This window comes from Toxorhynchites rutilus, chromosome 3 (assembly GCF_029784135.1).
Source record: "Toxorhynchites rutilus septentrionalis strain SRP chromosome 3, ASM2978413v1, whole genome shotgun sequence".
In the NCBI taxonomy this organism is placed as follows: Eukaryota; Metazoa; Arthropoda; class Insecta; order Diptera; family Culicidae; genus Toxorhynchites; species Toxorhynchites rutilus.
Window position 1 is genome coordinate 251,476,494 of NC_073746.1, and position 11,675 is coordinate 251,488,168.

General features: G+C 40.5%; 1 protein-coding gene across 2 annotated transcripts in view; it reads right to left on the reverse strand.

The window, feature by feature from the left end:
• LOC129776160 (prostaglandin E2 receptor EP4 subtype) overlaps window positions 1-10,865 on the reverse strand; it is a 17,135-nt gene extending 6,270 nt beyond the window's left edge. For both annotated transcript variants that reach the window (XM_055781627.1, XM_055781626.1), the window contains exon 1: window positions 10,288-10,865. In XM_055781627.1, the coding sequence (XP_055637602.1) occupies window positions 10,288-10,529 (242 nt within the window). In that variant the 5' untranslated portion in view covers window positions 10,530-10,865. The remainder of the gene's footprint in view (window positions 1-10,287) is intronic.
• Between the last annotated feature and the right edge of the window lie 810 nt (window positions 10,866-11,675).

Sequence of the window (11,675 nt, forward strand, 5' to 3'; positions counted from 1 at the left end):
TAATATAGGGTGTGTATTGGTCATCGCTAGCCACTTCTTTTTTCCATCGGATTCCGTCGAGAAGCGTTCATCTTTTGAGTTTGAACTTGGGTAGACTGTACACAGCGTAGTTGCTCTCCGCAATTGACCTGAACCAGCGAATATGCGCAAGGAACACAATGAATGATATTTGGGATTAGCAAATCATTCTCATTATGCAAGTTTCGGTGATTCGAGCTTTAAATAGTCAATAACGACGCCGACCACGTCCTTACAGTCACCGGGGGGAAGGGAAGAAATGTTAGTATGATATTTACTACCAGAAGCGTCGCCGTGGTTCACTTGCGATTATCATGAAAGGAAAAATTGTTAGTAGGAATGGGTAGAAGAATCAGGATTCGATGTGGTGAGTAATGTGATTCTGAAAACGCGAACTCTCAACTATTCGACGAAACGAGATTTTGAAAACAGTAGTAAATGAAACCGTGAAAAAATTAAACAATCAAACATTCTTGGATGTAACGGCTCTTTTCTCTACAACGAAAGTATATCCAGATAAAGAAGCAACTTTACGGAGGAGAATATGATTTTTGAAAATTTTATCATAAAATTTGTCAAATTCCAGATCAAAGTTCAGTAACTATAACTGGCTCGAATATTCGTTAATAAAAATTCCTTTAATCATTGTCCGCGCATCAAACAAAATGTATTCATCTATCTGAGCGGGAAAATATTTACTGATGCTACTTTGAAACAGTTTTATGAAATTTTGCATCCTGTATTCCACCTGAATCAACTAGACTTTTAAAAATAGTTTGCACCTCATTAGTCAAAAAAATTTCTTCCCTTTTATGTCGAACAATTCTAATAAAATAATCAAAATTAACAGCAGTTTCAGCAACATTGTCTGAACAAGGACAAATTATGTTTGAAACGATCTGTGGTGAAAAGGAGCCGCAGTTTGAGACCCTGGTTTCCAAATTAATCGTAGTACAACAAGACGTTCCTTTTGTGAATGAAAATAGGAAGTTAATCGGTCAAAAATACTGAGAAACCTCTCGATAAAAGTCCAAGTGAAAGGAAGAGTGCGTTACCATGCTCATGCAATTTTGCCCGAGTTTCATGCCTAAACTTAGAATACCGTCATCTCTCACCAAAGAAAAACCATGCGCTTTTCACTTTCTCCGGCGAATATATAAAGAGCCAGTGTGGGCTAGTTGGGAGAAACCTTGGTGCGAATGAGTCACACTCACCTACACTCTCTTTATTCTTGAGAGTTCGAGTATGCGAAAACCTGTGTCCAGCACTGAAGCGTGCTGATCCGCACTCTGCTACACTGAGGAATACACCGAAGAGTAAACGGAAGAGCGCAATCTCATTTGACGTATAATCCATACGCATGTTTCAACTCGGTTCACTTTGTTCAGCGAACCACAGCGCTATGTTAACTGAAAGCCACTTCTGTTCTTGTACCTGTGCACATACGTCAGAGCGCACAGGTAAAAGCTTATCAGTGTACTCTCCAGTGCATTTATCCGCTATACTGTAGAAAGTTTGTGCGCTGTCTTTTCACACTCTAGCGCAGTGGTGTTCAACCTTTTTGGCAGAGGGGCCACAAACACATGTTAGGCATGGTGTTGCGGGCCGCAAAACAAAAATAAATGTACTACGAAATTATAACCGGTGAGAAAAAAACATTATAAAAATTCAAGAATAAAACTCTTTTAGTACAAACATTTGGTAGCACTGACAAGAGCCAATGAATGAATGCTTTAACTGAGTGAGGGACACGGATCTTCGCCATTATTTATAGATTTTTGTGTATGAGTTCCAAACATCATACACACCAGATGGGCCAACCAGAAGAGCCCACCGGGCCACATGCGGCCCGCGGGCCGCAGGTTGAGTATCGCTGCTCTAGCGCGACCGCAAACTGATCTTCCTTCATCTTGCGCTCGCGTAAATCCAGAACTATGGTGATTATAGACCAAAGAGGAGCGCGCTCGTTGAGGATGTCGGAGTAGGTGGAATTTTTGAATTTTGCTTGAATTTTGAGTTTCTCTTCGCTACACAGAAGACATGGACATCACTGGCCTTACCTAAACGAAAATATGATGTTGTGACTGGTCTTTGCGCCCCCAGTTTTGCCGTCTGAAACGAGCAAAATCAGCCACTTCACAATTCAGCGTTCGAAATTTCTTTTGCCGTTCTTCGAAAGGTACTGACATCGTATGATTTGTGGATTATCTTTTTGAGAATTTGGAAGTGGGAGATGTGGATGTGAAGTTGTGGACGTGGATTTGAGGATTATCTTTTTTTAAATTTGGGAGTGGGAGATGTAATTTTGCTAAGAGATACTGAAAAAATACTTAAACATCCAATAAGTTCAGTGTTTCAGTGTCGCTCAATACAGCAAGCATTTGTTAATACGGAGACTGAGAGTTATTTTTTAAATTATATTGCTTCGCTGTTTTGTGAACAGTTTGCATGAACTGTCCATGAATTAAATGTATGATTAATTCATAGTTTATTTACAATACATCTGCACTGAAATATGCATAAGAAGCAACATAATGAACTATGTAGTCTTTCGTCGTTACAATATCGACGTTTGGTGGCGATATCCGTTTGGTGAGACGAATGAATCTTTATCAGATTAGCAGACCAGAAAGCAGTTTTGAATTGTTAAAATTTGAATGAAATCTCTAAAATCTAAAATAATCTAAATAATAATTATCTAATTACTCAAAACTAAATAATGAATTATCTAATTACTCAAAACGTGTTGTCCTGACTCCTACTTAACCATTATTTCTACCAAAACTCATCGTTATAATATAAAGTTCTTATCAAACAGATCTTTGTTTTATATTTTATCACAGTTGAAAAAAACTTTTATTATATCATATAAAGTGTGTTTATTCCACCTGAGAACCATTTTATTTTTTGCTTCACTAATTGGTAGACGTTTTATGAGTTTATTTATGTTCTGAATTCAGTAACTTTTTCGCGCTGTACGTTTCTTCAAACTCCGCTCTATGGTGAGATTGGAGAATAAAGAGATCTGGGTAAATTGCGTGAAACGGTGGACCAAATTCCATGGGAGAACTTTTTTAACACTTCTGATATCGATAGTGTCACTCAGTTTTTCATCATGAATATCACAGAAGTTCATAACTATTGTATTCCTGTTCGGAATCTTTGTCTCCTTGCTTCACGGCAACGGTTAATATCTTTTTCGTAGTGTCGGTTTGAAGTGCTCCGGTGGCCGAGTGGTTAGTGTGCCACTTATCATGCCGGAGGTTCGGGTTCGATTCCCGTTCTGCCGAGGGATTTTTCGTCAAAGAAATTTCCTTCGACTTGCACTGTGGTCACGCGTATTCCAGAGCCACTACTGACATACAAATGAAACACAAATTTCTGCATTACTCGAGAATTAATCATGCAAACGAAACCGAATTTGGCATGTGGAGATTTTAGGGTTCAATAAATGATTCTATGGTGGTTAGATACACCTCCCCCTCTCTTAGGGTGGGGGGGTGTCTGTGCCATACAAATGAAACACAAATTTCTGCATTACTCGAGAATTAATCAGGCAAACGAAACCAAATTAGGTATATGGAGGTTTTAGGGGGCACGAAACGTTTCTATGATGAATAGACACTCCTCCCCCCTCTCTAAGGGAAGAAGAGGGGAGGGGTCTGTCTTTATTTTATCATGTTTTCTGTATCAAACGTTTATTCCATCTAACGGAGAAATATGTTATTTGCAAGTGGTTCTTGCAAATCTTGAACGAGAATTGTGTCTGAAAATATTCTGATATTATAATGATGAGTTTTGGTAGAAGTACTAGGAATCTTATAGTAACAGGTAAATTCAACGGGGTCGACTAGAAGATCAATCAATGAACAGTTATGCGATTGGACTCATGAACTTGCGCTTAGTAAGAAAACGTGAATGTTTGAAAGTATTAATAACAAAAAATAAATTTTGGGCGGAACGAAGTTTGCCGGGTCAGTTAGTGGGATAAAAAAACATGGTGCATTGAACAAAACTATTCTCCATAGATCCCTGAATTTCGTCCCATCGAATACTTGACAATCGTGAAGAAAAACGCGAGAAAAACGAAAGGGAAGGCCGACAATGGAACATATTTCGCTAGTATGCGGAGAAAAGTTTCGTAACAAATTACTCTTCATGCCATGTCATGACATGTCATGTCAAACGGAGCAGTTATGTCAACAATGTGTAAATAATAGAGGTCAGTACTGTATACTTTAGTGTACGATAAGTAAACGATTCATTGAACCACAGAAAAATAATTTCTTCTAATTGAAGGGCTCGAAATGAAAGGTGTGTAAGTCACATCATCGACTTCTCTACATCGACTCTCTCTTTTGGTTATAACGTTTGCTGCACTTGGATTTGTTCGTCGGTGCACCAATAACTTCAGAGATGTTTACGCAATCAAATCGCTATACTGCTCCTTAGTACGTAGCATTTTGGAGTATGCTGCCTGCGTGTGGTCTCCGTTTCACAGCACCCAAATCACACGAATGGAGAGAGTACAGCGTAGTTTCATTAGATATGCTCTCCGAAAACTCCCTTGGATAGATCCAGACCATCTCCCCGACTACTCGAGCCGCTGCAGACTGATCGCGTTGGAATCGTTAGCTTCTAGGCGTGCCAACCTTCAAAAAATATTGGTGTTTGATCTGTTAAATGGAAATTTTGACTGTCCATCCTTATTATATAATGTATCACTCTATGTACCATTCCGACAACTACGTGAGCGAGATTTGTTGTTTATCAATCGCCATAGGACTTCCTACGGATTCCATAACCCCTTAGAGAATTGTTTCCGTGGATTCAATAGTGCTTGTGCCGTGTTCGATTTTAACGTGTCCAAAACTATCTTTAAAAATAGGATTAAGAATTTAATATAAGGATTCAGTCTGTGGAATTATAATTAATTCGAGACGGTGATAAATAAATAAATAAATAACTTAGCATGCAAACACACAGCTGTATTTGACAATCTGAAGATAGGTCAAAACCTCATCTATCGGATTCTATAGCAAACTCAAATTGAAACGTTTATGCGGTCGAGTTATTAACTAGAAAGAAAGTTGATGAAAAGAAATCGATCAAGTCACTTACACCCCTTTCCTTCTGAGCCACTCAATTGAAAATTCTGCTCTTCACATCTAATGCTGCTTGGGGGTAAGTTTTCATAACATTTTCTGTTAACCTGAAGCCATCACAGGGACTGTTTTCACAATGTGGTTGTACGTCTGCGCTCGCGATTTTACAGCAAATTGTTTGAAAACCCAATATTTTTCGAAGGTAAGAATTTACGTTGGTCGGTTTTGTTTTGAAAAAGTTGTGCAGGCTGGAAGCCGAGACAAGAAATTTGATTTTGGACAGCCACATTAAAAATCCAGCGTGGTACTAAAATCGTGAAATCGCTGAAATTGGCTAAATGTACCGTGTATGATGTGCTAGAACGTTTCCGTGAACGTACAAATGTTGTTTGGATGTATCAGGGGACGCGTCGTAGTGGAACTCACGATCGGAAGTTGAGGTTGAACGTATTGAGAACTATTGAGGCAAACCCGGGACTCTCGGACTACGATATCGTTAAAAAACACAACTCTAACCAAAGCATCATCCGGAGAATCTGTATGCGCCTGTAGGCAACCAAACTGAACCCTACAATTAGCTGATAAACCCTCACATGCTGCTTCCGAAGGACTCACTTTTGAGCCATTGATACTGGGAAAAGGGTCCACCATAACCAAAACCACGCCTCATTATGCGAGGCGTAATGTGTTTCTCAGTAAATTTTTGCAAGTAAGAGAAAATTTCAATTGTGACTTCATAGGTCCAGTTTTTTCATACATGTACTCACTACATTAATAATGATTTATAAAAATAAGAAACAACGTATAAATCTATCTCATTTGCCATGATATGTGCAAGTGTCCACTTTACCTAAAACCGAAAAAAATGTCACTATTCTTCGAAAAGAGCAGATTGTAGCAATATATGGAAATCGGCAGAGTCCAAATGGTGACCACTTTACTTCCACTACTTTTAAATGCCACAAACTACAAATATATTTTTCTCAATCATTCACTACTAATCGAAATTCGAAAATTAGGAATCAAATATAAAGGGTGTGTCACATCAAATTGCATCACGGAAAAAACGATGTAGAAATTTAATTTTTAGGAATTATATCTTCAGCTTTCGCTTATTATCAGATAAGAGTGTATAGATCACGTTGGCCATGCTTCACTGTCAATTTTTCGTAAATTTGGAAAAATGTCGTCGAACGAAAAAGAGCGTCGTGAATTAATCCTGCGCACTCATTTCGAGAATCCGGAGTTGTCACATCGGGACATCGGTAAGATGCTGGGAATCGTCCAATCCACGGTCATCAGAGTACTAAAACGATACTTCGAGAACCTAACCATCGACCGGAAGGTGAAGAACGGCAAAAATGGATGCTTCGTCAGTGAAAAAGATCACAAGCGCGTAGTTAAGCAGTTTAGACGTGATCCGAGAAGTTCGGTCCGGGATGTCGCCAATAAGCTGAATTTGTCAAGTTCATTCGTCCAGCGGACCAAGCAGCGGGAGGGCCTGCGTACACACAAGGTACAGAAGGCTCCTAACCGCGACGAAAGGCAAAACATGGTGGGGAAGACGCGAGCCCGGAAGCTGTACACCGAAATGCTGACGAAGCCGCATTGCCTGGTAATGGACCTGGTTAAGGAGTGCCTACTGAAGCGCTTACTACCACTATTGAAGCAGCACGAGGGCCCGACCATCTTCTGGCCGGATCTCGCTTCGTGCCACTATTCAAAGGACGTGTTGGAGTGGTACGAAGCCAACGGGGTCACCTTCGTGCCAAAGGAAATGAACCCGCCCAACGCGCCGGAGCTTCGCCCAATAGAGAAATATTGGGCGATTATGAAGCAGGCCCTCCGGAAGAACCCAAAAGTTGTCAAATCGGAGGCGGACTTCAAGAGAAAATGGATTTCTGTTAAAAAAAACTACAACCTGACGTTGTACAGAACACTATGGACGGGGTAAAGAGGAAGGTGCGAGCATAAGGGCTTGGGCTCGAAGTATGAATAAAAAGAAAATGCCAAAAGTTGTTTAATAGTTTTTATTTTACTGTCTAAAATTTTCAAAAGGTCTACTGGGCGAATTTCTACAGCGTTTTTTCCGTGATGCAATTTGATGTGACACACCCTTTATCACGGCTACAATAACACGTTCTTTGGAACATCTAATCTACGCAACATAATAACTAACTCTAGAAAAATGTGTTTGTATTCCAAACAAAACACCACCCGTTGACCATTATATTAAAATCAGCACCGTATCAAGTGGCATTTCGATGCTAATCACGTTAGAGCTTGTGTGTACGATTTTGGCCATGCTCACGGAAGAAGCCGAAGAAAAAAATTGATTCATATCCAGATTCAACGCTCCCAACTCCTATCGCGGGAGATCTCCCCCTTCCCAGCAAGGATTGACCAGCCAAACAAATTGTGTGTAAAGGGTGTGTCACATCAAATTGCATCTCGGAAAAAACGATGTAGAAATTTAATTTTTAGGAATTATATCTTCAGCTTTCGCTTATAATCAGATAAGAGTGTATAGATCACGTTGGCCATGCTTCACTGTCAATTTTTCGTAAATTTGGAAAAATGTCGTCGAACGAAAAAGAGCGTCGTGAAATAATCCTGTGCACTCATTTTGAGAATCCGGAGTTGTCACATCGGGACATCGGTAAGATGCTGGGAATCGTCCAATCCACGGTCAGCAGAGTACTAAAACGATACTTCGAGAACCTAACCATCGACCGGAAGGTGAAGAACGGCAAAAATGGATGCTCCGTCAGTGAAAAAGATCACAAGCGCGTAGTTAAGCAGTTTAGACGTGATCCGAGAAGTTCGGTCCGGGATGTCGCCAATAAGCTGAATTTGTCAAGTTCATTCGTCCAGCGGACCAAGCAGCGGGAGGGCCTGCGTACATACAAGGTTCAGAAGGCTCCTAACCGCGACGAAAGGCAAAACATGGTGGGGAAGACGCGAGCCCGGAAGCTGTACACCGAAATGCGGACGAGGACGACGAAACCTACGTCAAAGCGGACTTTTGTCAGCTGCCGGGCCTGTTGTTCTTCTCCGCAGAGGACAAATTCAGCGTTCCGGAGGAGATTCGCAAGCAGAAACTATCCAAGTTTGCCAAAAAGTACAAGGTGTGGAAAGCGATCTGCTCTTGCGGAAAGCGGAGCGCCCCCTTCGTGATGACCGGCACGGTAAACGGGCAGGTTTACCTTAAGGAGTGCCTACAGAAGCGCTTACTACCACTATTGAAGCAGCACGAGGGCCCGACCATCTTCTGGCCGGATCTCGCTTCGTGCCACTATTCAAAGGACGTGTTGGAGTGGTGCGAAGCCAACGGGGTCACCTTCGTGCGAAAGGAAATGAACCCGCCCAACGCGCCGGAGCTTCGCCCAATAGAGAAATATTGGGCGATTATGAAGCAGGCCCTCCGGAAGAACCCAAAAGTTGTCAAATCGGAGGCGGACTACAAGAGAAAATGGATTTCTGTTCAAAAAAAACTACAACCTGACGTTGTACAGAACCTTATGGACGGGGTAAAGAGGAAGGTGCGAGCATGCGGGCTTGGGCTCGAAGTATAAAATAAATGAATATGATGAAATGAAGAATAAAAAAAAATGCCAAAAGTTGTTTAATAGTTTTTATTTTACTGTCTAAAATTTTCAAAAGGATCGGACTACTGGGCGAATTTCTACAGCGTTTTTTCCGTGATGCAATTTGATGTGACATACCCTTTATGTGTTTGTGTGGGTGTGGACGAAGATGAGAATGATAATGTCACTCCCGTTGGCGCTGTCTGTTTCGGTAAAATTTATTCAATTTGTGCCGTTTTCGGAGCTACTGTTATCGCTGCTCTGGCGAAATATTAATATCGATCTATTGTATGCAAGTATGTACAGAAGTCGAGCCCTGGCAATAAATCATTCCCGATTAATGAACAATGAAGCATTATTTTGCTGTTTATGTTTATCTGTGCTGACGTGTACCGTGGTGGTGGAGTGAGCGGTGGTGGGGCGGTTTGTGCAGAGATTCGCAGGTATTTGTTCACATCATCGTGTCCACTTATTATCCTTTATTTTTAGAGAAGGTCACGTTCGTTTGCGTCTGACTTTTACCAGACCTATCTAGAATCGATGGATTTTCAAGCTCGCAATTTAGCGTGCTTCAGATTTTTTCTATTTCTTTAACAAAAATACTTGAAGAGCAACTTGTGATTTCCAAAACAAAAAGTGAATTATTATATTCTTCGTCTTTGTCTATTCTGAATATTCTGGTCAAAACCAAGGTTATGTATCCCCTTGAACTATAAGATCTTGAAACCTGTGGTATTCTGTTCGGTTAACGAGTTGAATTGATGCACCTGACGAACACTAATTCGAAATTGTTTTGAGGTTGAATGCAGTCAACAGGGAAATGAAAGAAGGTTTGATTAGCGAAGGCTTGCTCTCACTGTTCCATGGCGTGTTAACTCATGGTGTGTGACATCTTTCCTTCGCATCACACTATCGAGTCGCCGGTGCAACTTTTGCAACTTGAAATTGTAAATTGAGGTCGTAAATTGTTACGAAAATCAGAAACAAAGTGAAATGTCGTTTTGCAAGCACTGCGAGGAGGACTTTGCTAGGTCGCCATGTTTTAGATCCCGTTGACAACATCTTTTGATTATCTGACACTGGCAGATTTATTGTATTTTTTAAATGATTGTTTAAAAGTACCAATTAAATCAAATAAGATTGGTTAAAAAGGCTATGTGGCTGGCAAGCGTTAGAAGGTGTAATCGGATTTAATTAAAACTATACCGAAATTATCTGAATGTTAGTATGACAAGAAAAAACATGTGATTAAGATCGTTCATCATGAGTAACATCAAAACAAACTAGGATATCGACAAATAAAATGACCATATGCTATAATGTGCTCAATAACAGCGTCATTTTTCATCACAATTCCCTTGCTAATGTTTATCTTAGTCATTAATTATTTCAAGAGGTTAAGCGTGAATAGAAACAGGTTTTCTATCCAACTACAATGATGATGATTGCACAATGATTCTATCTTCAGAATGCAAAATACCTTTGCATAGCAATAAGCAGCGATCGAAAGAATCTCTTCACCGTATTGCATCCATTGTTTTATAATTGTATATTGTTTTGTTTTGATATACACTCACTTTAACATCAAGGAATGTTTGGTGTTCCGCACGTTTTTCCTGTTCCAGAGATAGATAAGGGCTATCAGATTACCGACGCAACCGAAGATGTACGAAAGGGCTATGAGAATACGGCAGGGTTTCCCAATCGTGTGCTGCACTGTTTTCGCTAAACTTTCTACGGTGGAGTTCACACCATTACTCATATCTTCGGACAACACCATAAACTCGACCAGCGAGTTATTCAACGGGAAGTCGGACATTTCCACAACCACAGAAAACCGGAACCGTCACACGAAAAACACACCGAAAAGTAAACTCAAGGGGCGAACCCTTCTCCTGGAATGCACTTTTGCCCTTAGGCAATAACTTTTCGGTTGATATGATAAGCACACATTTTCATCCTTAACCGCTAATTTGCTCGGTGGGAGTTGAATATCCAATCGAGTAATCCTTTTGTGTCCGGCCGCCGCTCTCGTGGACTGCAATGGACCGCTCGGTTTGTCCTTAGGCCTCCACAGGGGATGCGTGCTCCTTCGCAAAACCGAACCGAACTCGCGTGCTTTCGAAACCAAACTAACCGCACCGCGGGAACGGCAAAAGAATTTTATCCACCCACCCTGCGAAATGAAGCGATGCGTCCATTAGATTGGAACGGTCAGCGATTGATGGCTACAATGATATTGATGATGTGGATGTGATGATGGTGATGATGATGACGGTCGAACTTGGCGCTGTTCCAGAGTGCTGTGAGCAACGACGATAAACAAAACAGAAGTGAAGTATATCGTTTAATTGTTTTATTGATCATTTGTATTTAAATTAAATTGAAATGTGATATTGTTCTATATATGTATTCTCACATCGTCACGATATAATTATTTATGATCAGATTTATGAGGTTATTGAAATGACTACAGATTTCGAGGAGTGAATTTCGAGCTGAAATAGTTCGAACTACTAATGTTTCGAACAACAAAAACTCGTACAAGAAGAATGGATGGTCACTTGTAATTCGGTGCCACTCGCCCAAGACAGTCACGGAGAGCAACTACGAATACAGTTCACCCAAATTCGTGATCAAAATTGAAGAGCAAACGCGCAGCTATCCAAGGAATTATAATTACGGTCAATTTATGTCTGACAATGGAACCGGTCAAATTTTACATGATCTGAAAGACGAATCTCAAGCGCTCAGCGTGAACGAACCGTAACGGAAACATGACGTTAATATTGTCATCCATGTGATTTGATGACAATGTTACGATAATTTTAAAATAACATAATTTCAATATTGGTATGACAGTTAAGTGTCTCAGTGGCAACCTAACACATGCAGATTCTTCCATTTTTCTCTTATTTGGTACCATCAGCAGAACTCATTTTGTTGTACAGTCGTTGTAGACCTA